Source organism: Mirounga leonina, unplaced genomic scaffold, assembly GCF_011800145.1.
Source record: "Mirounga leonina isolate KUSES-001 unplaced genomic scaffold, KU_Mleo_1.0 Mir_125, whole genome shotgun sequence".
Classification (NCBI taxonomy): domain Eukaryota; kingdom Metazoa; phylum Chordata; class Mammalia; order Carnivora; family Phocidae; genus Mirounga; species Mirounga leonina.
Genome location: NW_023270305.1, coordinates 19,399,477 through 19,426,232, shown reverse-complemented (window position 1 = coordinate 19,426,232; position 26,756 = coordinate 19,399,477). Strand labels below are relative to the sequence as shown.

The window sequence follows — 26,756 nt, the reverse complement described above, 5'->3', positions numbered from 1 at the left end:
TATGAAAAATTATTCGAAACCTCAGAAGTGGAAAACAGACTTAAAATTAAAAGTATAACAGACGGGATAGAGTCCAGACGGACAGAATAAAGCAAGAATTAGAAAACTGTAAGATGGAACTGAGGTGTTCATTCAAAATGCAACAACAACAACAACAAAAAGACAAAAGGATACAAGCACAAAAGACTTATTCAGAGGCATGAAAATTATAGAGGTTCCCCAAACTAGTCAGTAGGACTTTCAGCTGAGAAGTATGTCGGAAAAACAATATCTGAAGAGATAATAGTTGGTCATTTTTCAAATTTGAGGAGAGACACGACTGTTTGGATGGACAATACACTCTGTCTACTGAGCAAAATCAAAATAAATGCAGATATTGACATAGTGTGATAAGATGACAGAAAATAAAGGATTCAAAGAAGATCTCAAAAGAGAGAAAGAGAGATTATCTACAGAGGAGGAAAAGTATCAAAAAGAAGTCGGAAGACATCAGGATAAGATGGTCAAATGTATTGCTGGAAAACCACCTAGAGCTGTACCCCTGACCAGTCTCCTTATAGAAGGAGCTCAGAAGAAAAATATTTTCAGACATCTAAAGTATATACTTCTCAGCACCCTCATTTAAAGAACAGTGAAAGAACATCATCTTAAAATACAGATTGGCAATAAAAATACAGGATACACAATTAAATTTGAATTTCAGATAAACAAGTACTTTTTAGTATATATGTCCCAACCAAATTATTTGCTATTTATCTGAGATTCAAATTTAACTGGGTGTCCTGTACTTTATCTGGCAAACCTACCTTAAAAGAAAAAAAAAAAAAAGAATCCAGAAAGTAAGCAAAGGATACAAGAAATGATGCTGAATGCAAAACTTGATATACTAGGTTAAATTCATTTAACTATTAACTGTATGGGGGGAAAAAAACCTTCTCAATTTCCATTAACTATACCTTTGAAAATAACTGTAAAGTGAGGACTCTAATTCTAAATGAACCCAGCACTATGTCACAGCCACATTCTTTTCTCCAGCCAAGTAGGTTTTCTTAAAACCTGTATTTTCCAGTTTTCTCAAAGCACCCAAAGACCAGTCTTCTTCTATATGCTTACCATACTGCAGTCACAATTTTTTGTAATGATTAAGAGAAGCTGAAACAGAAGCTATAGTCCAGCCAAGCTCTTCATAACCCAAAAATCCCATGTATGGCTTACTGGTATGGAGTGAGTTGTGAGTTTCATTTAGTAACAGAGACATGCCCCTGAAAAAAAAATGTCCATTATCCTTTCTGTGTTCCAAACAAAATTTGGTTTCAAATACAATTTGGGGCACCATCTTAAAGGAGCTCCACAGTGAAAGTTTTGTACTGGGTATGATGATGCCCTAATATATCTGTTTTGTAAATTTATTTTATTAAAGCAGAAAAACCGGTGTAATAAAATGACGCCAAGAGTAAGTTATGTGGACAGCTCTTTCATATTTGCTTTAACGGGCTCATCTGGAGTCAGCTAAAATTTAGCTAGTTGGGAAAGTGAACAAAGCAAATTGTATCCTGCTGATTCCAACTGATTTAATTACACTAAGTCCAAGGTCAGGAAGGATGTCTTATTCATCACTTATCCTCAGTCTGTAGCTCAGGAGAGCACTGCTAATTAATGTGTGTGGATCACTGAATATTTTTTAATATTTTCAAGATTATCTATGAAAAAGGAATATACATACACTGGATTATGAAAGTGTAGACGTCTCTCACTTACATATTTTGGCATTGCCCACAGCACCTCAGCACATGCTAAAAAATGTACAAAATAATACTAGGTTGATTTTATCCCTACAGCTCATGAACTGGGTGATTTCAACATATCAAAAGAGGCATTTGCTTTTAATAAAAGACTTCCCTAAAAAGATTGGTCCCCAAGTAATTTCAGAACCAAATGTATTTTTAAAACTTGGATTTATGCCTGATTTTTAAGAGCTCATTTATCTCATGACAAAGTAATGGGCAAGTGAGAGTATTCAAAATGCAGGGAAGAACGGAGCTCTAGAGTCCAGGAGTATGAAAGCAGGCATTCCTATTATCATACTCATGAGGTATCAATCCATTTAATTCTAGCGCTACATCAAACTTTTGCACAATAATCAAACGGCAAATGCTGCTCTAGATCCACTCGGAAATATGCTTGTATTGTTTGTTATGATAAATGAAGCAAATTATAACAATTCCATAATGTTAAGGGTAGTGAGGGCAGGTTTTAGAGTTCCATGTGTGTATATGTAATAAATCATTCCTTTGAAAAGATAATTGCAGCACCACCAGAGAGGAGAAAAGACCCAACTTCGAGGGCAATTATTTCAAAGCTCCTCAAATTAACTTGTGCACAGTTGGTTCTTTGTTACTGAGCCCACATTACCAAACGTTGTTTCAGGACATTAGTTCGCTTAGGTGAAGGAAATAATGTAATTCTAGTTATTAATCACTTTAATTTTAAATCTGCTTTGTAAACTGAGAAGACATTAAACTCTAAGAACAATGTGGAATGCACAAGTAATTAGTGGTTAATGGGCTCCTTTTGAAAAACTCTAGGATAACAAAATCAAAAGCTTCAACACTCTAGGAAAAAGGAGTGTACATATGTAATGTGAGAAAGTTCTATTTAATTTTGCTGACCGTTAGTGTCACAAAGGGAGTGAAGTTAAGCCCTTCTCTCAAAAGTAATTTTAATAGATTATGATGAATGAAATCATATTATTTTATGAGTCAGTCTCCTCTGTAGTGTAATTTAGCGGTGCCTTTTGGAGGCTCCATGAAATAGAATTTTCAATGACACTTCACTCCAGAATCCATGCCAAAAAGTATAACGCTCTTTTGCAAATATCCTCCTGAGACAAACGTAAGCCAGGATTTGGTGTTACTGACCATCAGTGCAAACAACAAGATGGAACCATTAAGATATGCTCAACATGAACAAAACTTGCAAAAGGTCACTCCATACCAGCCATACCAGAGGAGGAAAATACAAAACAAACAACAACAATCATCAAGCAATTACTTAAAGGATTCTTCATTCTATTTTGCTAAATGAGAGAGCAAGTGCAATAGTTGCAAATGTTTACTTCCACTTCTACCATGGTATTTTTAAATACTGGTAGAACCCTGAAGCAGCTAGAAGGAGGAATATATTGGATAACCATCCTTTCTTATTACACAAAACCAAATTACTATTAATTGCTTTGACTTCTATTACTCCTCACAACAGATGGCGTGTCTTCCGTTCTAATGAGCTAGTATCTACATTAGTCATACTTCCCAGATACATACAAAATCCATAAAGGAGGCCATGTGGCACATGGAAACAGAGGTGTTTTGGGAGTTCAAGCCTGGCCGGGCCTCTTAATATCTGTGTGATCTTGGTAAAGTTACTTACTCTCTCTGTGTCTTGGTTTTAATTGGGATGAATAATGTCCATATCCCACCCCACCCCACCCCATCCCATCCCAACCAGAAAAACAATGTACATTCTTCATCATTTGCAGTTAGGAAAAGATGACATTCTGGAGAATGTCTAACATTCAGGCACACAGGTTTACAATGGGGAAGGATAACTAGGGATCCTCCTCTGTCTGTAGTCTAAGGGGCAGGCAGTTACACCTCATCACAGGGCACATTTCAGGAAACTTCCTATCTAGGGGTTAAAATCGTGGAACAGACTAAGATGTCATTTCTTTCTTCTCATCCACAGCCTCTATCCCGGCAACAGAGTAACAATAGCATCAGACAACTGGAAGGTACCTACAAAGTTACCCAACCTCATGTACTGCACAGGACAGAAATTCCCCGTAACACCCCTGACTAGCTGTTATTAAGAATCTACTGGATCACTTCCGTGTGCAGGAAGCTCAGTACTTCCAAAGGCATTTCAGTACAGTGTTGGGGAATGCTATTCCACACAAAAAGTTTGCTTGTAATTGTAAATATGCTTCATTTAACTCCATCCTATGGTTTTTGAAGCAACTCATAAAAGACTTGTTTTGTAGGACAGTTAATCAAACACTTACAGGTATGTTTGCATGGCAGCCATTACATCTCTCTTTATTCTGCACTTCTCCAGGGCTAAACACCCTCAGGTTTCCAGGCCCTTTGCAAGCTTTGTTGACCTTATCAGCCAAGAGACAATGAACACCAAACACCCAAACCTCAAATTCAGTCTGACTGGCAGAGGACAAGATTGTTACTTCCAACGGCCTGCTCATTCTGCTTCTACTAACACATTCTAAAAATGGGCCAGGGCTTGTCATATAGATTTTTATCCAAATCCATGAAGCAGTCACTTCATTCACACTGCAGAATGTACATTCATTCATTTGACATATTCCTTCTTCCATCCATTTAATTCAATCTTCCCTCCATTTAATAGACTCTTTTAAGGATGTCTTAAATTCTAGCGGTTCCTAGATAATAATGATTAACCCATTATTCCCATGTTACTAAGGTTTACAGAGGTTTCTCAGAAAGTGTCTTGGGTGCCCTCTCCTTGAACAGTTAAATCTAACTTTCCCAATACTCTCTTACAAGAGGGCTTACCATATTTTAAGGTAAAACTTTTTCAAACACGTGGTATACCTATGTGCACTTCAGAAGAAAATTCTTTGTTTGCTAAAGCTCTACGAATCATAAAAGTTAGATGCAATATGGAACAACTTGAGAAAATTCTCAGATAATTAAGATAGTCCATTGAAATGAGCCCTTTTAATAGGAATTAATCTATATTTCCCAACATTACCTTAATCTACTCTGTCCTATAAACACATACTGGTCAAGGATACAGAGCCCCAGACAACAAGTCAGAAAACATGTGCTGTGTTCTTGACATGGATTTTGGTTCACTAAGATTCTTGAAGCTTCTTTATTTCAGTGTAGACATATTTCCAAGTTACTAATAATACCTTTATCCCAGACATGTCAGGGGAAATTAGGAGCATTAATTGGACATTCCACAAAGTAAGTGACACAAAAGTTGCTCTCATGTATGGGTACTAAACCAGGCATTAGTAAACCTGAGTTCTAACCTTCGCTCTAGCCTCAGGGAAGTCACTTCGCAAGTCTGGGCTTAAACATCCCCATCTATAAGGTACAGACCCTGGGCTAAATGATCTCTGAGGATCCCCCTGCTTGCTCAACTCTGCTACATGGTTCAAAATAAACTGAGCAAAAGTGCGTAGGATATTCCACATTTAGCTACATAGCCTTAACTGTTGCCTAGGAAATGTGTATTCACCCTGATACTTAAGACCCCATACTTCGAGGTGGCTAGCAATATTCTGATGAGAGGGGGAAAAATGAGGAACTCTCCTACCCAGTCCTGTGTCAACAAGGAAGCAGTACTGCTAGGTACAGGTGTGAACTCATCTGTACCCACGCATCCGCTCATGCATGGACAGGCAGTGACTAGCGTGGAGACCACAGAGGGCTCTGCTATGTAATCTAATCTCCTGTGGATTTCAGGAAAAATTTCAGGGAAAAAAAGTTCCATGAAATTTTAAATGTTACTAAGTCTAGTAACCCTACACTAGAACTCTTTATTTCCTTACAGCTAAATTGAGTGAGCAGGAGGTAGTCACTGTTATGACCTCCACACACTGGGCTAATGAGCAAAACATGATCAAACAACTCAAATTCCTAAAAAGCCAAAACAATGAAGTCCACACCAATGAATTCAGTTAACCTTACCTTGACAAAAGGTGTTGTTAACCCGCTTATAACCTTGTAGACATTCCATCATTTGGTTATACCCATGATAAGCTGTAAGGAGAAATAATTCTTTGTTACATGCTTAAATTCTTACAGTCCTAAACTACCAACGTGATAACCTAAGCCACCAAAGTCATGAGTGGTCTGTCTTATTCATTTCTAAGATACCCAACTCAACATATAGCAGTTTCTTTCACTTATCCCTGTTTTTTCAGTATACTTCCTATTCTGCAATAGATAGAGTCCCAAGTAGTTGTCAGCAAATCTTGATTATGTTAATCCAAAGAATCATAAGACTATTTTATATTTTCTTCCAATTAGTGATTATTTATATTACAGAGGATCTATTCCTCCCCAAATGATTGGCTACAGGCATTTGAATTTTCTTATAAGTTGGAGTGAACATACATCCTGGCCTGCCTGGGACAGCCCTGGGTTGAGCACTCTATTGTACTCTCACAAGTGGCCCAGTTCCAAAAATAAACTATATGCTCACCTAAATATTGGCTCACATATGCTGGTAATGAGGGATTGTTACTACTATGAACCCGAGAAGAATAGAAGATGAAAAGAGGAAGCCAGGCAAGGAGAAGGGCTGCTGTGATCATCGGTATGGTTCATCACCCTTAATCTACTCTTTTCACCAATACAATGGAATTGTATTTGGTATTAATTAATTTGGAATTGTATTTGGTAACAGCAGCATTGTATTTTCACCAATACAATGCTGCTGATACCAAATAACCAACAAAACCCCATTCACGGATTCTGGCACTCTTAACTGAGATCCAAGAGACTTCTTGGCATAATGGATACAGCCTAAGTTCAGGGACCAAGCAGTTCAAATCCTGGCTCTGCCTATCAATAGCTCTGCGACCCTGGGAGACAAGCTTTCCGGCTTTCAAATGGCAATTCTATACAGTGGGAGTATTCACAACTACTGAGCAGGTCAGGGCTAGTGTGGATTTTAGATATAATTTATGCAAAATGCCTACCACCATGCCTGACAAAACCACTCACGAGATGACAGATGTCTTTATTTCCTCCCATATGGTATTCTTTCATTAAGATCATGAGCAACAGAAAATGGCCAATAATCAAAACAGGATGGATGGTGAGACCACTAAAAAGACCTGAACAAAGAGTAAAGAGGAAAAATTCAAATTGAAAAGGAAATTTTCTCTCAGAAAACAAAACTGTTTTGCCCCAACACATGCTCTTTACTCTCACCACTAATGGAATGTTCCCTTCTCCTTCTTCACTTCCTTTCTTTGCTATATGTCCCATCTCTTCAGATCCTTCTGAATTCTAAGAAAAGGTTATAGTGAGAAGTCTTGGAATGGTGAGTTATAAGGAGGGAGAAATTGACATTTGGGGAGTCACCCCATTCAAGCTCCTTGCCCACATAACTAGTCTTCCATAGAATGGAGACTCTCTGGAGCAGGATGCCTACAGAGATCTTGGGATCTCTGTGAACTCTTCAAATGAAAAAGAGAGGATAACTTGTTTAAAAAGTTTCAACAGTCATCTACCTCGAGGCAGAGAGTCAGACCAGATGATCTCTTCAGGTCCTCCAGCTTAGGATTCTATGTTAATTTTCTTCTAAAAACTTTTAAAGGACCAGTGACTTGTTCATGCAAAGTACATTTTTAAAAGATTACAGAGTATTTAATGAAATCATTTGCAGATTTAAAATTAAGTTTTCACAGTAAAAACTGATCAACAGTGAAAGGTCTTTCTGTATGTGGCTAAACCAAAACTTCAAACATTAAATAAAAGCCATTTGAAAACTGAAGTTTGAACTACTTCAAGTGAAAATTAAAAAAAAAAAAAAAAAAAAAAAAGCATGGAACACAAAACCATAGCATATAAAGCCAAGGAAAGTCTGCTCTCTTCCAAAAAGAATATAATTTAGAGAGTAGTACCAACCAAGGAAAGGAAAGTTTCTAAATGACACAGGAAGAATGTGACCCTGAGTGTGTTTCTTGGGAGTGAGTCACTTAGGACAGCACAAACAAAGTAAATGTCAAGATGTTAATAGTTTACTTCAGTCATAATCCACATTGCCCTTCCTGAAATGAAATCAATCGCTTGAATTTTATACATTACATGAGCCAACATGAATTTTTTTTTTTTAAGATTTTATTTATTTATTTGACAGAGAGAGAGAGAGAGCACAAGTAGGCAGAGAGGCAGGCAGAGTGAAAGGGAGAAGCAGACTCACCACAGGGAGCCCAATGTGGGACTTGATCCCAGGACCCTGGGATCATGACCTGAGCTGAAGGCAGCCACTTAACCAACTGAGCCACCCAGGCGCCCCCAACATGAATTTATTTTTGTCAGCATTTAGTCAAAAGTGATAGCAACTTTGTGCTTTCACATTCTCCTTAATTACTAGCACTAAAACACAGAATTAACAAAACCATTTAAAGCAGTGAATTTATGCTCAGAAAACACAATTCTAAATAAAAACAACAGAAGGTCGGGAGTAGAGGTTAGGGATTAAAAAACAACAACAAGAATCTAGGATTCTCTTTACCCCTAACTTCTGTCCCTCTCTTTCAACTTTGGGATTGAGAAAATGGAGGAAAGGGAAGCAGTTAAGCAAAAACCACAGAAAGAAAGGAGGGATAAGAAAAAGACATAAGATAAGAGAAAAGATGGAACAAGTATTTAGAGAACATGAACTTGGCCCCAGAATAAAGTTGGAAGAACTGGACTTCTCCTTCTGCAGTCCTGAGACTTAGAGGTGGGAAACATACCGTCCTCTCCACAATATTCCTACAGACAAACTTACACAGTATATGAGGGATAGGCCATTAAAAGAAAGAAAGAAAAAAAAAAAAAAAGCTTTGCTTTTTCAACATTTTAGATATAGACTCTTGTTTCATGATACATATGACTCAACAGCAAATGACTAAGCTGGGAGTCAAAATCAGGTCTGTCTAGCTCCAAACTCCATGCTCTTTAAATCATATCAAATCTCTCCTGGATATCCCTTTGGTCAGGTTGCCAGAATAATTTTAGGCACATGGATCTTTCAGTGAGGAGGGATTATAGCACTCAACCCACTTACTGGAAATCCAAATTACCAGTCATTATTGAATCAGCATAAAAAGTCCACAGGGGACATTCTCAGTAATGAAGGTCTTCATTTATGTGATCTTTCCCTAAGTGAAGAATTCACTAGTTGCAGGAAATTTTAGTGGGTGTTTTCACAAATTAGTCCTCTAAGAAAAATAGAAGAAGTATCAACAAAATGAAATTCTAGGCATTATGTGTTTTAATAAGCAGTTCTCAATTGCCTTCTTAGTAATTTGGGGGTTCCGTGTTAGAAAACACATAAGTTTGAGAGACAAGGAGGTCCAAATGAGAGGCAATGAGATAATTATTAATTTGCTTTACTATGATGGCAGAACACTAGTACATAAAACAAAGCTTTGCCAAGATGGCAGATTCTAGACTGAACAGAGGTGTGAAAGGCAATTGAGAATATCAAATCAACAGGTGCTTAAGAAGAATGAATAAAAATTACCCAATTGAAGCAAATGAGAAATTCCTTGCAACACAAAGTGTAAAACACCTACTATAAAAATCTTCAGCATGTAAGGCAAAGGAAGATGACTAAGGAAAGTATCACTTGCTTTTTGGGAAAAATGTGATAAGTATTAAAAGAAAATCAAGTCACCTCTGTTTTTCTAAAAAATCTCTATTAGGAATCAGCCAGAGTTAATGCTACATTCAAAAACTAAAAATGTTAACTACAATTGGGGAAAAAGTAACAGAGACTCACAAATCTGGATTTACTCAATCAACAGGTCCTAAAAACCAGAATTTATAGACTAACCAAAACATGTATCAGTATAGATTCAAGTCATTGAGAACTGTGATGTTATAAAAAATGTGGTGACTGGGGCACCTGGGTGGCTCAGTCAGCTAAGAGTCCGAATCTTGGTTTCAGCACAGGTCATGATCTCAGGGTCCTGGGATCCAGCCCCATGCTCAGTGGGGAGTCTCTTCTCTCTCTCCCCCTCTCCCTCTACTTGTGCCCCTCTCCCCACATACGTGTGCGCAAGTGCATGCACACGTTCTCTCTCTCTCCCTCAAATAAATAAATAAATCTCAAAAAAAAAAAAATTAAAAGTGGTGACTGAAAAGGAGAAAGTACTGTATCCTAGTGACTGTAGACTTCTTCTTAGAGGTCAGCAACTAATCATTTCTCCATTTTAGCCTTTTTTTTTTTTTTAGTGAAATCTGAAAACTTACACTATAACAAACTTCTATTGTGGCTATTAATAAAAATTTCATTTAAGGAATTTAACCTAAGAAATAACAGCTTTACTAACTTTTTATCAGTTTTTGAAACATTTACCATTTTTAAAGACATCTTATTTTCTCTTCACCTAAAGGAAAAAGAACCTCGTTTAGTGTACTGCCCTCTTAAAACACTTTTTAAAAATAACTGGAGAAGGCAACTGAGAACTGCTTATTAAAACACAGAATCAACAGGAAGTCTTTCTTAGACCTGAAGCAAGGTTTCTGGAAATGCCAATTATAGCGCTATGTTCTAGAATTCAGTAAGAGTTCTTTGAAAGTCTAATGCTAGCTCCACATTAAAACAGTGATCATAAGGCAACAGATATGCTACATTGACATTCAAAGGAATGATGAAACATCACTTACATGGCTTCTTAGGGCATTTCTGGCATTTGTTAAAGCCCCAGGAGGTACCCACAGTTCCACAGCAGTCCTCCTGCTTTGAAAGGCCAGGGAGCGCCTTGCCACACTGCAGTGATGAGATGTGAAATAGGAAGGTTAATTGAGTGCAAGATGCCCAGCCCTAGAGCACTGCTGGGCTTCCCGGTCACATTACAAAACAGTTCCCTTGTTATCGACACAATTAGAGAGGGATAAAAAAAAACAACCCTCAAACTTTGAAACAAAACACCAGAACCGAATCAATACGACATTAATGAACAAGCATATTTCTAAGAGCTTCTTGGCATGTTGAGAGTCTTAAGAAAATCTGTCACTGCTCAGAGCACTTCATAAAACATACGTTTCCAATGCCCCCCTCTTCTGTTTTTTTTTCCCTTAAGAAGAATCTCAACTCGGGGTGCCTGGGTGGCTCAGTCGTTAAGCGTCTGCCTTCGGCTCAGGTCATGATCCCAGGGTCCTGGGATCGAGCCCCACATCAGGCTCCCTGCTCCGTGGGAAGCCTGCTTCTCGCTCTCCCACTCCCCATGCTTGTGTTCCTGCTCTCACTATCTTTCTCTCTGTCAAATAAATAAATAAAATCTTTAAAAAAAAAAAAACTCAACTCAAAAGTTCAACATAAACTTTTAAAATTTAGTGTAACTGCTGGAAGCTCTGCTGTGGATCATCAGGGAACAGAGCTGTAAGGGTGTGGGGCAGGTGTGTCAACCTTGAGAAAGTGGCCCAGGTCCCATCTACAAGAGGCTTTTGGTCTTCTTATAACCACCAAGGCCTTGGCAGGAACAGGACAGGAGAGGGCGGGACAGGAAATGATCACTGGCTCCACCAGATCAGCTTTGGCAGAGATGAAAGCCCCACACAGCCACGTGGTCTGAGCCAGGGAGGTCAGCCAAGTTAGGAAGGGGCTGGCAGGGGTAAGCAAAGGCTGGCAGGGAGAAGAATGGGGCTTACAGTTGTCAAATATAAAGACCCATCTCCTCTCCTGGTAAATCACGGGAGGTCTGAAGAGGCTGAGAGGAAGGGGCCTGCAATCAGACTAACCCAATGAGGTCAGGAAGGGCCTAGGCAAACAGATCCTACTCTGTGTACCCACTCTGAGGCCATCTGTGCCAGAAAGGCCATGTGGCTCTCCATCGACACTTTTGTCGGCTAAGCCCAGAATCCACACCTGAAGGGTCATTCTGCCTTCCTCTGCCTCAACCTCTGAAAAGTCCTCCAAACAGTTTCCAGTGTCATCTTTCCAAAGACGAATCTGATGACATCACTCAACTGGTTAAAAACCTTCCGTGATTCCCATAGTCTGAAGACCGCAGACGCCCTGGGATGATATACAGGGTTCTCCCTACCCTGCCTCAGAGAAGATGACTTTCCCTCTGCCCCCCTCCACCTCTCTACATCTAGCCTTCGGGCACACTAAAAGACTGTTTATTTTCTGAACAAATGTCTTTCCAAGAGCTGTCTCCTTCCTCTGCTAAGCCCTATACCCCTCCTTTTCCCTTTGCCTGGAGAAACTTTACCCAGTGAACTCCAGCTCTGAAAGGCTGTCATGGCGAAGCCTCCTGTCTCCTCAGCTTCAGCGAGCTCCTCCTTTCTCTTCCCCCCACAGCACACTGCACAGATCCACTGCCTCCGCTACGCTTTTTAATTAAATGCAGATGTATCTTACGTATCTTTATATCCCAATACACAGTGCCCATGCTCAATAAATTCTGAACGAAGGAAGGAGCAAACAATCCAAGGAACTAAGAAACAACCCAGCTGCGGTCCATCCAGACAAGCAGTGGCTCTGTGAAAACCAGGAAAAGGTAGCAAACACACCCAGGCTAGTGAGCGCAACACGGTGACAGAGAGTCTGGGCAGGTGGTGACCCTTAGAAGGGCAGGGGACGCCAGGCACCTGGCAGGCCTACGGGTCCAGGCAGACAGCATTCTGACGGAGGCTGTAAGTGACTACAGGTCCGAAATCGTAAAACAAAGCCAGGGAAGGCCCGGCACAGTTAATGAAGGTTTAGTTCCATCCTAGTTCTGAAGTCCTTAGGTTTTTGTGGTTTTTAACAAGATTTTGACAGGATGTTGTGTGCTCTCGAAGACAGTAAATGATGGGGGTTTGGGGGGTGGGGGAGAGAGGGCAGGGAGATGGGGAGGAACGTGAACACACCAACAAATAAGAACCTGACAGAAGAAAAGCAGACAGTGGCTGGGTTCAGGTCGTTCCTGGACTCCTTCGGCTCAGTCACAGAAGGCTTACATCTGAAAGAGGAAGCAGGAGGAAGGAAGAGAGAACTGTGCTATGGGTCTAAGACTGGAAACCAGCGATGATGTTGAGAACACAGAGGTCTGTCTCCACTGCTGCATTCTGCTGCCAGGGTGCCTCCTGTTCATTCCCAGTTTTATCAAGACACCAGTGTACCTCAGATGTAGATCATTCTTGTACCAGACTCTTCAGGTTCTTCTCTTCATCAAGTAAAACTTTCAACACTTGGGGATTTTATATGCTCAAAATTTTAGTAGCAGTTAAAATCCAATTTTCACCTCAGATTCCTAGAATGTTTTATTTGGTAGGGTAAAAATAAATCCTCTCTCTCTACCAGGCCTCAGAAAAGGTACAAGATTTTCATTACAGGATTCGGGCTGCTTTATCCCATGGCTTTGTTTTTGCAGGTCCAAGGCCAAGAGCAGCACAAACCATCCAAATCGATTAAATAAATGACGGTGTAGGTGGTACCACGAAACTGTGTGTTCTTCTCAAAACTGGGCCTGCACAAGATAATAATAGGCTGCAAGGGATGAAGTCAGGCTTATAACAAGGCACAAAGTCTCACACATGCCCCTTGAGGTAGTTAATTATGAAGAGGCTTCCATGCGAGCCAGAAAAAGCCTGAGAGATCTTTGTGGGCACAGGCAGGCTCTCACACAAGAGATTACACCTACCACCATGAGGTCTGACTTGGATGTAGGAAGTAGCCAGAGGAAAAAGAAGGGGGAAGAGGATCTTTTCTCCTCCACACTAAAGGTCACTTTGGGGAGAATCACGAAGAACAGGAGGAGTTAGCATTCAGAATGCCCTTCTCTACAAGTAGTGGATTCTGCTTCTTCATGAAACACCATCCCAAGGACCCAAGACGGGCTCTGCCCACCTGCATTTTTATGCCCAGATTGAGGTGATTTTTGACAAGTTAAAAACACAAATGGAATTTCTCCTATGTGACTCATTCACCACATTTTCAGAGAAAGCCTATCTCTCATTTCAAGGCATCTCTTATGTATAAGCCATCCAGAAGAAATGTACTAAAAAATTTACAACCAATATTGAGCTGTCTCAAGCCAGAAAGAAAAATCTATCCTGTCAAATGAGCGTTGTGCTGGAGCTCCTCAAAAACCTCACCCACCCTCGGGCTGCACACCGGGGACACTGTTACTCCACACGTCCGTGCTAGGTTCGGCAAAAGCACGAACCACCTAGAGCAGCAAGCAGAACAGTGCTGGTTCTGATAACCAGGTCCTGTGAGCGACAAGCGAAGAAAGGAGAGGCGAGACTCTCCTCATCATGGTATGACCATGATGGCGGAATTGAGATATGTTAAGCAAGCTTGTTGGCCGAAGCCAGGTGCGTGATAAAGGGATGAGCAGGACTAAAGGCCACAAATCAAAGGAAGAGAGGATTTATGTCATTCAGCAGGAAACCTTTTTGACAGTGAATGCTCCTCAGCAATGGAAGATGCTGACATCTTCACTGGGAGCAGAAGCTGGAGGACCACCAGGCAGGAATGTCCAGGATATGAAGTGGGTGACTTCTATGGTTTCTGCCAGGTCTGGGGTTCTGTGTTCAATACCTACTGATAGGTCACATTACTTGATTTAGAAAAGGCAGATTACGAGACACTGGAGCCAACCTGAAGAACTTTTGTTGCTCTCACATCTGTGTCCAGGACTGTGTCTGGGTAGATGCACTCCTAACCATCTTTTTTAAAGTCTTCCTTCCTTCCTCACATTAGTCTCTCCAGAGATGCTCACCCCAGGCTGAGCTTCCTCCTACAGGACTTATGTAAACTAGACAGAAAAGAGAAAAACATAGAGCTACCCCCAGCCCCAATTCACCAGTGCACTGGCCATGATTCTTAGAAGACTGAGTGCAAGAAAATAATTCAGGGACCTTTCCTTCCTCCCTGTATCAGCACTATGTCTCCAAAGGTAAAGCTATTCAAGAATTGTTACAATTGCTCCATGAATAGCTGTGTTTTACCTTTTATAACACAAAATTATCACACGCGATGGCACGAAAACCTTTAATTTTTAAAGTAATTGTTAAGAATAAACAGACTGTGGAATAATGTACTTTTCTAAATCTTGACCCAGCTGAGAAAACTTCAGACTTCAACCTCAGCTTTGAGGTACTACATTGGCACTTTCTTGATCCTCAAAGTTAAGCTGTGATTGCCCTTGTTTTTAGATCTCCCTATAAATACATGAGCAGGAATGATAGTTCAAAACTTACCATTTGGCAACCAAGACCCGTCATTTTTGTCAATTAAAAACTCACCACTGGAGATGCTCCAGAGATGAATGGTAATTTGAGGAGGCTGTGATAAATATTGGAGCATGGCTTCATAAGATTTAATTTTCATGCCTTAAAATTACTAGTACCCACAGTATCCTCATTCTAAGAGTGTTTGCTGTGTTTTGCCGGGATCTGGGGAAGGAAGATCCAGTGGTGGGTAAAAGAAGAGCATGCTGGATTATAATTAGCAAACCTGGATCTAAATCCCCACTCTCTCTCAGGAGCAGTGAGATGTTCACCAGACTGTCCAGCCTCTCTGGGCTAATAATGGGACAATGGGACAATAATCCCAACAGCAAAGGATTGTGGCGAGATTAAATGATGTCTGTCTGCCCTATCCCTTCAGCTCCTGTGCAGGGGCTGGAAAAAAGTGACCCTTAAGGTGTGTTGTGCATCAGGACATAGCATTCAGTAAACAGAGCGTGGGCTGAATCCTCGTCTGCCCTCTCAGCTGGTGTCCCGTGTTGAGTACAACCTAGAAAATGTTCAAGAGCTGGCTATCTGTTAGCTTCCTAGCATACATTTATTAAAACGGTTCAGATATTCCACTAGTAAAAGGGCCACTCAATGGAGATGGCCACCATGTCAAGGACCTACTATTTAGTCTTCCTATTTAAGACATTTTAAAATGACAATATCAAAATACTCTTGGGAATTATCATTTATCACACGTACAGAACTCGTTTTACTTTGTGATCAGGAACCATTCTACAATAAAGCATAAAATACTGAGTTTAAATAAAGAATGTTTTCCCAAAGAGAATAAGGCACTGGAGCCAAAAAAAAAATACAACTTAAAAATGTTGAAGTGATACAGATTTTTTAAATGCACTGAAGTAAAACATGAAAGAACAGAGAAGGCTGACTCACTGCAACTCTTGCAAGAGTATGCAGGACTGTGTTTAAGCAAGAGCTGAAACAAGACAGTGACTCAGCCGCTGGACTGGAGAGACAGATTCCAAAGAGATGGAGCAGCTCTAGCTAAGCCCAAGACTGACCACCAACTGGGAGAGGACCCAGGGGCAGGTGGGTGGGAGGGGAAGGGTGGAGGAAGGCAGGCCAAAGACAGAGGAACAGAGAGAGTGGGTGGGGAAAGTCAGAGAATGAGGCAGAGCTGAGCCATGGAGAATTTTCCAAATTTGGGATTCAGTTTGTGGTTAGGTACCAAACTGATCAGAAGATAGTTCCTTTTCCCAAAGCAAAAAGTTTTGGATTGCTTCCAGGGAAATATCTGGCATCTTTGAAGTAATGGCAAACACAGAAATATTGATAAAGAGGAGGAGAAAGAGAAGGAAAAAATTGTTTTTATATAAGTATAGTTCTCTACATCTGCAACTTCCCCTCAAGAGTAAAAAAGAATTATCAGCATAGAGTATATTGTTCATGGGGGAGTGGGGGGAGGAAGAAATTACATTTAAAGTCAACATGAAAGGTTATCAGAGGACCAAAAAAAACCAAAATTGGATAATTATTAAAGGACTAGTAGCAATACTTCTCCTCAAGGAAAGAGCACAAAGGAGGTTTTATTTTTTTTAAAGATTTTATTTATTTATGTGAGAGAGAGAGAGATCTCGTGTGCGTGCCCATGAGTGGGGTGAGGGGCAGATGGAGAAGGAGACTCCCTGCTGAGCAAGGAGCCTAATGCAGGGCTCCATCCAGGGACTCCAGGATCATGACTTGAGCCAAAGGCAGACACTTAACCAACTGAGCCACCCAGGTGCCCCACAAGGGAGTTTTTAAGTTCAGCACAAAAAGAGCTCTTTCCCCAACAAATGCTATCCCCCACAAAGCACACACCCAGGCATCTCTGTGTCCATTAGAATTGGTGCTCTCTGAAGGTGAAATTGACCTTTCCACACAATCACAGTCCCTGTGGACCAAGTGAGTAGTGTAAAGATGATCCATAACAGAGTAAATGGTAAGAGCACAGCTTTTGAGGTTGGACCAACACGGGTTGACGTTGGCTGACTTGACCAGTTACCACATATATTATTACCATGGCAAAACTCTCAACCTCTCATTGCCTATATTCTCCAATATAAAACATAACTAAAAGTGCCCATTTTCACAGAGCTCTCAAGAGGACTGAGACAATACATATGAGACAGTTAGATGGCCAGCATGCACTAGGCTCACAATGTTAGATCCCTTTCTCTAGGACCCTCACCTAGAAACCCAGGTTGATTTAACAAAGGACTAAGTAACCTAACAATTATTCAGTATACAATGTCCCAGATTCAATTCATCAAGAAAAGAGATATAAAAATAATTTAGATACAGAAATGTGAAAAGAAGGGGCACCTGGGTGGCTCAGTCATTAAGCGTCTGCCTTCAGCTCAGGTCATGATCCCAGGGTCCTGAGATTGAGCCCCGCGTCAGGCTCCCTGCTCCGCAGGAGGCCTGCTTCTCCCTCTCCCACTCCCCCTGCTTGTGTTCCCTCTCTTTTCTGTCTCTCTCTCTCTCTGTCAAATAAATAAATAAAATCTTTAAAAAAAAAAAAAAAGAAAGAAAAGAAATGTGAAAAGAAAAAGAAGATATTACAATTTTGCTAAAAATGTTCAAGTTTTCACAAAAGTACTCTGGCTAGTGAAAAAATAAATGCTCAAAGAATAAATGCTATGGAAGATTTCTAACTGTATGGATTTCATTTTAATTCTCCTCAAGAAACACATGATGTCACTGAATTACATAATTCAACCAGTTAATATCAATGTTCAAGTAGCAAATTTCACTTTGGGGACATCCAGATCCTTTTGGTCACCCACCATGTCTTGGTGCCAAAAGATCAAGACCATGAAGCCAGAATAGCAGAGCCCACTCTGCACCTCTTGCCTACAAGCACCCAGGGCTTAGTCATAAAACACTGCAGAACATGGAACTCACTAAAACAGGTCCCAGAAATATATCTGTCCTTCTAGGTTCAGCTGGTGTTATCCACTGAATATGTGCCTCATCCCCCAAATCCCTATGCTGAAGCCCTGAGCTCTAATGTGATGACATAGGGAGGTGGGGCCTTTGGGAAGTAATTAGGTTTATTTTTATTTTTTTCCATATTCATATAACTTTTATTACAGTATATTGTTATAATTGCTAATCTCTTACTATGCCTAATTTATTTATTTATTTATTTTTAATTAATTTTTTTTCAAATTTTTATTTAAATTCTAGTTAGTTAACATACAGTGGAATACTGGTTTCAGGAGTAGAATTTAGTGACTCATCACTTACATATAACAGTGCCCATCATAAGTGGCATTTAGTGCCCTCCTTAATATCCATCATCCACTGAGACCATCCCCTGCCCACTTCCCCTCTATCAACCCTCAGTCTGTTCTATAGAGGGGAAGTAATTAGGTTTAAATGAAGTCATGAGAGTGGAGCCACCATGATGGGATTAGTGTCCTTAGAAGGAGGGGAATGAAGACAGAGCACAGATTCCCTCTCTTTCTACCACATGAGCACATCAAGAAGGTGGGTGTCTGGACACCAGGAAAACAGCCCCACCAGTAACTGAATCTGTGAGCATCTCGATCTGACTTCCAGTCTCCCCAGCTGTAAGAAAGTAAGTTTTGGTTGTGTAAGCTACCCGGACTACGGTATTTTGTTATGGCAGCCTGAGCCAATGTATACAGATAGCAATGGTTTCTTGTGAATACTCCATGTCCAAAAGAGATGGCCTAAGAGCCAGGATGAAATAGTACAAAGAACAGTGAAGTAGGAACCACAAAGCTCAGTTCTAGTCCTCACCAACCTCAAAGTCAATACCAGACGTGAAGCAAACTAATTCACTTCTCTGGACTTTAGCCTCCTCATCAACAAAGTTTTAAGGATGCTAATCCTCAATGATGTGCCTACATTCTATGATTTTATAAAGGCTCCAGTGCAGAGGTAGAGAATAACCAGGGAGCTAGGAGTGGAATGCTTTGCCGTGTCAGGGAAATCCTATGAAGGTCAGTGTTCCTTAAATGTCCCCTGTCTGGCCAGATGGATACAGGACATTACATGATGCTGCCTGTTTGCCAGTCCTAACATCACACCTTGGCCTAGATCAGTGTGATCAGTGATAATCAGTATGGGTCTCCTCTTCCTGACCCTACTTCATGCTCACCCCTTTCCTGATAGCCAGTATTCACAAAAAAAGGTAGCTCTGTCTTCCTGAAAATAGTCTCAGCTCTTAAACAGCTATTTTCTAGATTATAGTAATTATAACGAATTGCATTGTGATTATCAAGAGGCAAAGTATCAGAAATTATTCAAGATAGTCATGGAGATGCAGATTTTGCATATCTTGAGCTGTGACCCATTATAAAGTCACGTTATGACTGATCACCCCATACTGCATGGGTGTCCTGTAAATTATCCCACCTATGCAGTTGAGATGTTCATCTCCATCCAGAGCTAGATGATCTTATTCCAACGTTCTGGCACAAAACTGAGGTTTTCTGGCAAACAGAAGCTCTACCCTCAGTACTCTAAATTTGGTTGAGGAATGTGAATCCCTTTTTTGGAAATCCTGGACTTCTTTTCATAAAAACCAGAATGAGGTCCCTTACGGGGAAGTTCTAACTGTATATAATGGGGTGGATTCATCCAAACCTCTGTCACAGCTCTTCTTTATTCCTATCATCAATCTTTTTCACTATGATACAAACACATCTCCACTCCGGCAAAGTGACTTCTGCCCATCTTCCAAGCTAAACGGAGTTCCTGTAGCCTCTGGACTGACCGTGGCCCCAAACTAAACTGGAAAACCTCGGGAGAGCTCTTCAGTGTCCATGCACTAGAACATTAAAATATGTTTATTTCTATGTGCCAGTAGGAAAGAGGGTCCAAATATCTAAGCCTATCATTAATGCAACTAGAGCAACATATGTGATCAACTTGTCCTAAAAGCCTGTTGTCATAAAGGAGAATATCGTACGACAGAGCACTGGCGGTGTAACAGGCATTGTCTCATAAGAAGAGGAAAACGCTTAAATACTTCCAGATTTTCTAAAAGAACTTGTAAAAAATTTGCTTTGGCTTGAGCAGAACATTCTTTATAGGCAAGGTTTTTTTTGGGTTTTTTTTTTATCCACCCAGCTTTCTTTTATTAGAGTAATTAAAACAATGTTAGGCATTTGGGGTATCTGATACAACCATAATCCTCTGATATTTCAGGCTATTGATTTTACAAAATATCTACTGTGACTAGGGCATTAACTGCTGGAAACGTATCCACATTGATTTCTGACAGTGTATTTGTTTAAAGCCTGCTGAAGCCAAACCATGGGCTTTAAGGAATTCCAGACAACTGCTCTAGTTTATGAAATGGTATTTTAAAAGTTACACGAAGGCAGAAACGGTTGTAAAAAGTAACCTACAAAGGGGGGAAAAAATTCCTAAGCATGAAACTTCTGATTCTGCTTGACATCTGTTCTAAAGAAACAATTAAATTTGAGATATTTCCTCCATCTCTACCATGATTTGAGCATTTCAACAGTCGTGATATATGTATCTTGCTATTCTTACATTGTGAAAAGAGTAAGTATTGTCATGATTATACTCTGACATCATAATTCCCGTTAGTCTGTCCTTGCAGCAAAACAACACAAATCACATCATAAATCCTAGCACTCGATGGTGAGAACATGAAATTTATTCAAAGTTCCATTACCAAGGATGTGACTAAAAAGACAGACTCGTGTTGAGGGGGAAATAAAGAGGGGCATACAGACACAGTTATTATTACCATGACAACCGGATCACTCCCAAAATGATGACCATAAAGGCCTCTTTTCCCCAATACTTCTTTCTACAACTGTATTGAGGGAAATTTTCTATATTAAGCTTCAGTGCTTCTCAGGTTCTTTTTTGTCTATGTAGAGATCATGCAAGGAACAAAAAACATTTTGGGCCTCATACCATTGTGCAAATTTTAACACGTGCCTCATCTGGTTACGCTCCCAGGTTTTCTGTGCCTTATCCAAGTACACAGAACTCAAAACTAATAATTACCTGTGGTTTGGTTGCAAATAGTGTAGAAAAACTAAATGCCACAAATCATATTAATAGGTTTCTTTAGTTCCCTGGGAGCAGGAAACCAGGTCTGTCTTGACCACACTCTGCCGCTTGTGGTGGGCACATTCACTGCTCACCGAAGAACCACTTGTCCCAGCTTCCTCGCATATGCCGGCTTCCTAACTACCATCAGTCAGCTCAGACTACTGTTAACAAAATATCCCAGACTGGGGGGTTTAAATAACAGAAGACCATTTTCCCACAGCTCTACAGGCCTAAAGGGCAAGACGTATGAGCATGGCCAATTCCGGTGAGGTCTTTCTTCCTTGCTTGTAGGAGGCTGCCATCTTGCTGTGTCCACATATGGCAGAGAACGGGAGTCGGGAGTTCTCGGGTATCACTTCTTAAAAGGACACTAATTCTGTCATCTCAAGGCTCCACCCTTATAATCTCACTGAATCTTAATTACCTCCTTATTGACTCTATCTCCAAATAAAGTCACATCGGAGTTTGAGATTTCAACATATGTTTTGGGAGGGCCACAATTGAGTCCATAGCCCTGACAGGCAGGGCCAAGTGACTCATTCTGAAACAAGGGTTGTAGGAAAAGGAGTGTCCCCTGCAGCACCTCTTTCTCCCCATTGTAGGAATTAAGGAGGCCACATATTCCAGACAGCAAGCATTAACATGGCGGAAGCCCATCAGCCTGAAGCTCAGAGAGATCTAGCACAGAGCTCTCTGCAAAATGCAAGCTTTTGTTATGTTCATTTAGGACAGCCGCACAACCTAGCTGAACCTAATAACATATTTACTGACTATTCCTCTCTGCCCAGCACTGAGTCAATTCCTAAATGGCCCTGCCCTCACAAGCAGCACAGCCTTGTGGGGAAAAGAGGATCAAAAACAACAATTTGAAGATAATTACATTCAAAATGGTCTGATTGGATTCCAAATGCAGTAAGAGTTGAGGGAGGAGAGAGAGAACGTGGGCTGAAGGATTGGAAAGTTTTTTGGAGGAGCCAACATTGGAGTGGAGGCTCTCGGGTCAGGCTGGATTTGGGAGATCACTGTAGGTCTTGATGTATTTGATGTTTGTGCAGTTTGTTCTGTCCACAGATCCTGTGCATATGTAACTCTCAGCAGCACGTAGGACCATGGTGGAAAAGAAGAAAGACGTCAAAATTATCACAATCAGAGGACTGCAGGGCTAAAAAAGGCCGTGGTAGTCTTCTCAGCCAAAGTTATTTGAAAAACGAACAAAACCGAGGGCCAGAGATATGGCGAGTTTGCAAAACGGAGAAAGATCTATGGACCTGGAAACCCCAACAGAGCTAGTCCCTACTTCTGAGCCTGGGGTTTCACATAAGTAAATGGGAGACAAATATACCAACTTTTCCTTGTGTTTTAAAGGTCAAGTAAGGCCATAAATGTCAACATTCTCCATCAGCTATCAATTTTATACAAATGCACTGTCTTACTAGGATGCCTGCCCCTAAGCCCCAGAACGTTCATACCATTTTCTGAACAACTCCGTTAAAGCCTGAACATTCTAAACCAGACCTCTTCAAAGTGTCATCTTGAAAGCATTGCTGTTTTCGTTCAAAATATTTAGAGCTCCTCTGTCTGGATTTCAGAATTCTCTTCAGGGCTGAAGACATACTATTTTAAATATCCTCAATGGTGCAAATCCTTGCTTGCTGGAGGCTGAATTGACCATTGGAAGCCTTCGATCCATTGAGGCTCTAGCAAATGAGTGAGCTGCAGAAGATCAAAGACAGTCTAATTTTCTTATGCAGCTCATAAACGGATTCCAAAACAACTACTTCAAAATAGAAATTGCAAGTCTGTTTGCACAACAGCATCACTAGAATAAAGACAGTCTCATAAACAAAGACCTCAATGCGACAGAATATTCTATCTTATATATACCTTTTCTGATATATAAAAGGAGACAACAGGAGAAAAAAAATGGAAGGATGAGAAAAAAAAAGAACCCTGTACTATCATCATTGTGGGAGAAGGGGCAGGGCAGCGCAGGGGAGTCATCCTGTAATCTCTCAACACAGGGCAATGCTGCTTTGTTCTCCACAAATTTATGGGTCAGATTCCAGGGGACTGAGGTTTATTTCGATTCTTTTTTTTAAGTAAACCAGATGATTCCACTTTGTTTTAGCAAATCTCAATTCTAAGGGATCATGTAGACAAAGCCAAGAAACAACAGACCCTAGAATATCAGCTGCAACTCCTTAAACATTTTTGTAATGTACAGAGCCCAAATCAACCGGCAACTCAAGCCTTGGTCCCTTAAAACTACTTCCAACATACTCAGAATTGTCATCGTCAAATATCATGACCACAAAATCATACCACGTTGCCAGTATCTGAACTGACCTCACATGCTTCCATTCTCAACTGCCCCATAATTCATTTCAATGCCTGTTGCTCAGCAAACATGGGAGTCTAATTATTAATAGGATATATTATTTTAGTGAGCCTAGAGGTATAAAACAAGGAAATTTGATATTCCATGTCATGATAAAGGCATTTTCATTGCCAATAAAATGAAAATCATCTGAGATCAAGGGCTTGAGGAGGACCCAGGAAATGTAAACGTGTCTATGAAACAGGTCAAGCGGTGTGAACACTCAAAGGAGTGAACACTTCTGGACACTCGTAGGCACCCAGAAGACTCTGGCCTGGGTGAAGAATGGTATTAGGCAGTAGGAAGGGTAATGTCTGGGTCATCGTCCATTCTCTGAAAGACTCTACTTCAGTTCTAAGAATCTTTATTTTGATTATCCTAATGTCTCAGTCCCACACTCAATCCAAATCAAACTAGCAGTTCTCCCTGCCCCTGGCAGAAGCCCAGTGACATGCAGACATGCTCCCTTTCCTGCAGCTCTTTCTCCCTTTGGATCTTATCCCTGTCTTTACTGATCCTTTCAACTCGAAGGAAGAGGGGCCCTGCACGAAGGAGGTCTGGCAGAGGCTGCTGGAACAAGACCAGCCACTGCTGGAGAGCTCCAGGCTCCCATCACTGATATGTGTGGGACACGTTCAGGGATACCTCTGCTGTTGACACAGGTAAGCTTCGGCAAGGTGGCCACTTTAGAGCCATTGGAGACAACCAGACTCACTAACACTCAATTAAGTACTTCTTAGATTATGCCAAAGGAGTATTTGAGTGGGATACTGAAGAAAAACCCAGATGTCATAGGAAGTGCCTGGTGTTAATGACTTATTCCACCCGAAGGAGGCCAAACTTCAGTAAATGCAATCAGCACACCCCAGTGGGGCTCTCTGCTCACAGAGAAGGCAGATGTCTGGTAGCCCTGGCCCAGCCTTCCCCAGTCACTGCCCAGCAGTACGTCTGCAAGAAGATGAAGGCCAAGTTCACCTGGGACGGCCCTGCCCCTCAAAGCATGTGGCTGGGCAAATGGGGAAGGGGCGAGGGCTGCATGCACACCTGTACCCACTGGTGACCCTGCCTGGGACACTCCATCCCCCCTCCCACAGAAGGGGATAATACATCCGCGAGGGGCCAAGCGTCTTTGGCAAAATGTCTTATCATTATTCCTTCTTTAGAAGTCTCAGCTCCAGGGCGCCTGGGTGGCTCAGTTGGTTAAGCAACTGCCTTTGGCTCAGGTCATGATCCTGGAGTCCCGGGATCGAGTCCTGCATCGGACTCCCCGCTCAGCGGGGAGTCTGCTTCTCCCTCTGATCCTCCCCCTCTCATGCTCTCTGTCTCCCATTCTCTCTCTCAGACAAATAAATAAAAAATCTTTAAAAAAAAAAAAAGAAGTCTCAGCTCCTTATGTCACTTGTGGCCTCAGTTGAGGGAAATAACCCATATGAAAAGTGTTACAATGATTCTGGCACCATCCCCATCAGAATATCCTCAACCAGCTATTTCATCTTAGCTTTACACCTCATTCCAACAACACTAACGGTCACAGCAGAGGTGACTCTGTGGAAAACTAAAGATTTCTAAGCAGAACTTAATGTCCCAGACCCTTTAATTGAGCACTAAATTCATTTTCCATCACTGAGAAGAGATTCTCAAAGTCTGGTCTCTGTCTCTATATGTAGAGCGGTAACAATCCACATGGCTGTCTATGCATCCATCTGTATTTTTTTTCTGCCATGTGGGACTGACAGGCCTGGTATCTGTTTCCCTACTTTCTCATCCGCTTCTGTGTGGTAGAAACCAAGAAATATTTTTCTTCAAAGTCCTGTCACAGAAGAATTGAGACTTTTTTAAAAAGTACTTTCAGCCATAATTAGGATAGTTTCCACTTTGATGAGCTCACACTTTCCTGTTAATTTCTCCATGTTTACTTAAAAAAATTTTTTTAAAACAAAAGTTAAGTGCATCTGTTTGACCCTTCAAAAACTGTGTGTGTGTGTGTGTCTTATTACTAAGGTTTAGAGACTGGGGATGTTATTGAATTTATCTGCCAAAAAAGACCTATTTCCAATTATATCCAATTATTTCTCCAAAGGCCCATTCTGTTTCCATTTTCCTGTCTAAAGAGAACTGTTAGAACAACTTCTGGAACCTCTAAGAGGATCCCCCAAATAATTCTTGGGTGCTTTAACTCAGTTTTGCCCCAGCTCTTATTATTTGTATGAGCAGGAATTAAAGGAAAGAAAGGCTTTTCCAATAATTTCTGGACTTCACAGCAAGTACTGCTCCTTTCTCTTCTTCCTAATCCACACGAGGATTATTTTTTTCTACAGAATGCGTATTAGAGAATTTAATCTTAGAGTTTGTTTCTTATGGTTTTTTTTTTTTTAACTTATGAACATTTTATACTTGCAAACTACAAAAGCGGGTTTGCATGTTGTTCGATCATCTTTATCTGTGCTAAAGCACTGTACTAAAAATATCTTTTCTGTTTACACCTACTTCAGGTTTTCCAGTATTTCTGTTCTTAGTTAACTCAGGTGTTTATATGTGGAATTTTCTGCTCTTTTGGCATTTGCAACAGGAAGGTCTTGAAGTACTTGAATTTTTTGTCTCGTTTTGTAATGTCTGTGTCTAATTAAGGGGCATGTTCCCATGTTTAACAAAGAGCACATGACTGCACAACTGGGCAATGGCAGACCCAAGCATGGACGCTGGACCCCAAGCCCTACATCATGATTCTAAACACTTCTCAGACAAGGTCTTTTCATACCATCTGGCATCATTAGGTCTCTGCAAATGTTTGTTTCCAGCAACTGGGCAACAAATAAAACATGCTTAAAACAACCAAAAACTCAAATGCCAAGTAAGTTTCAAATTTAGGTCACTGTTAAGAGAACCAATTTAAAACAAAGGAAACCCGTGTACAATGGAAAAGGTATACATATTCAATGTCCCTGTGAGGGAAAAAGAAATTGGAGGGGTATTTTCTGAAATTTGGCCTCTCCTTAGAGATGAGAACTAGCATGGAAATGTTCAAGTTTTAAGCATTTGAAATGACATGAGATTTTTCCTAAAAGTAGTTGGTAATTGTAGCCATTGGAGATGTAATTCTAATTTGATCTATACAGTAAGCAAACCCTCCAGAATGTTTTCAAACATGTATCACAATTTACTTCAGGTAGCACAGATACCTAAGTGCCAAAATTATAACTTGCTGACTGATTGCTTCAAATTGGACTGACATTCAAGAAACCCAGTCCTCTTAGCCACACCATACGTTCCACTATTTTCTATCCTTTTAATACTTTAACATGAATTTAATG

General features: G+C 40.7%; 1 protein-coding gene across 1 annotated transcript in view; it reads right to left on the bottom strand.

Moving 5' to 3' along the window:
* The window catches only part of LTBP1 (latent transforming growth factor beta binding protein 1), a 392,439-nt gene that overhangs the window by 157,654 nt on the left and 208,029 nt on the right, over window positions 1-26,756 (bottom strand). The window contains exons 8-9 of the mRNA XM_035000535.1: window positions 10,434-10,536; window positions 5,730-5,801 (exon numbers count right to left, since the gene is read on the bottom strand). Of these exons, the coding sequence (XP_034856426.1) occupies window positions 5,730-5,801; window positions 10,434-10,536 (175 nt within the window). The remainder of the gene's footprint in view (window positions 1-5,729; window positions 5,802-10,433; window positions 10,537-26,756) is intronic.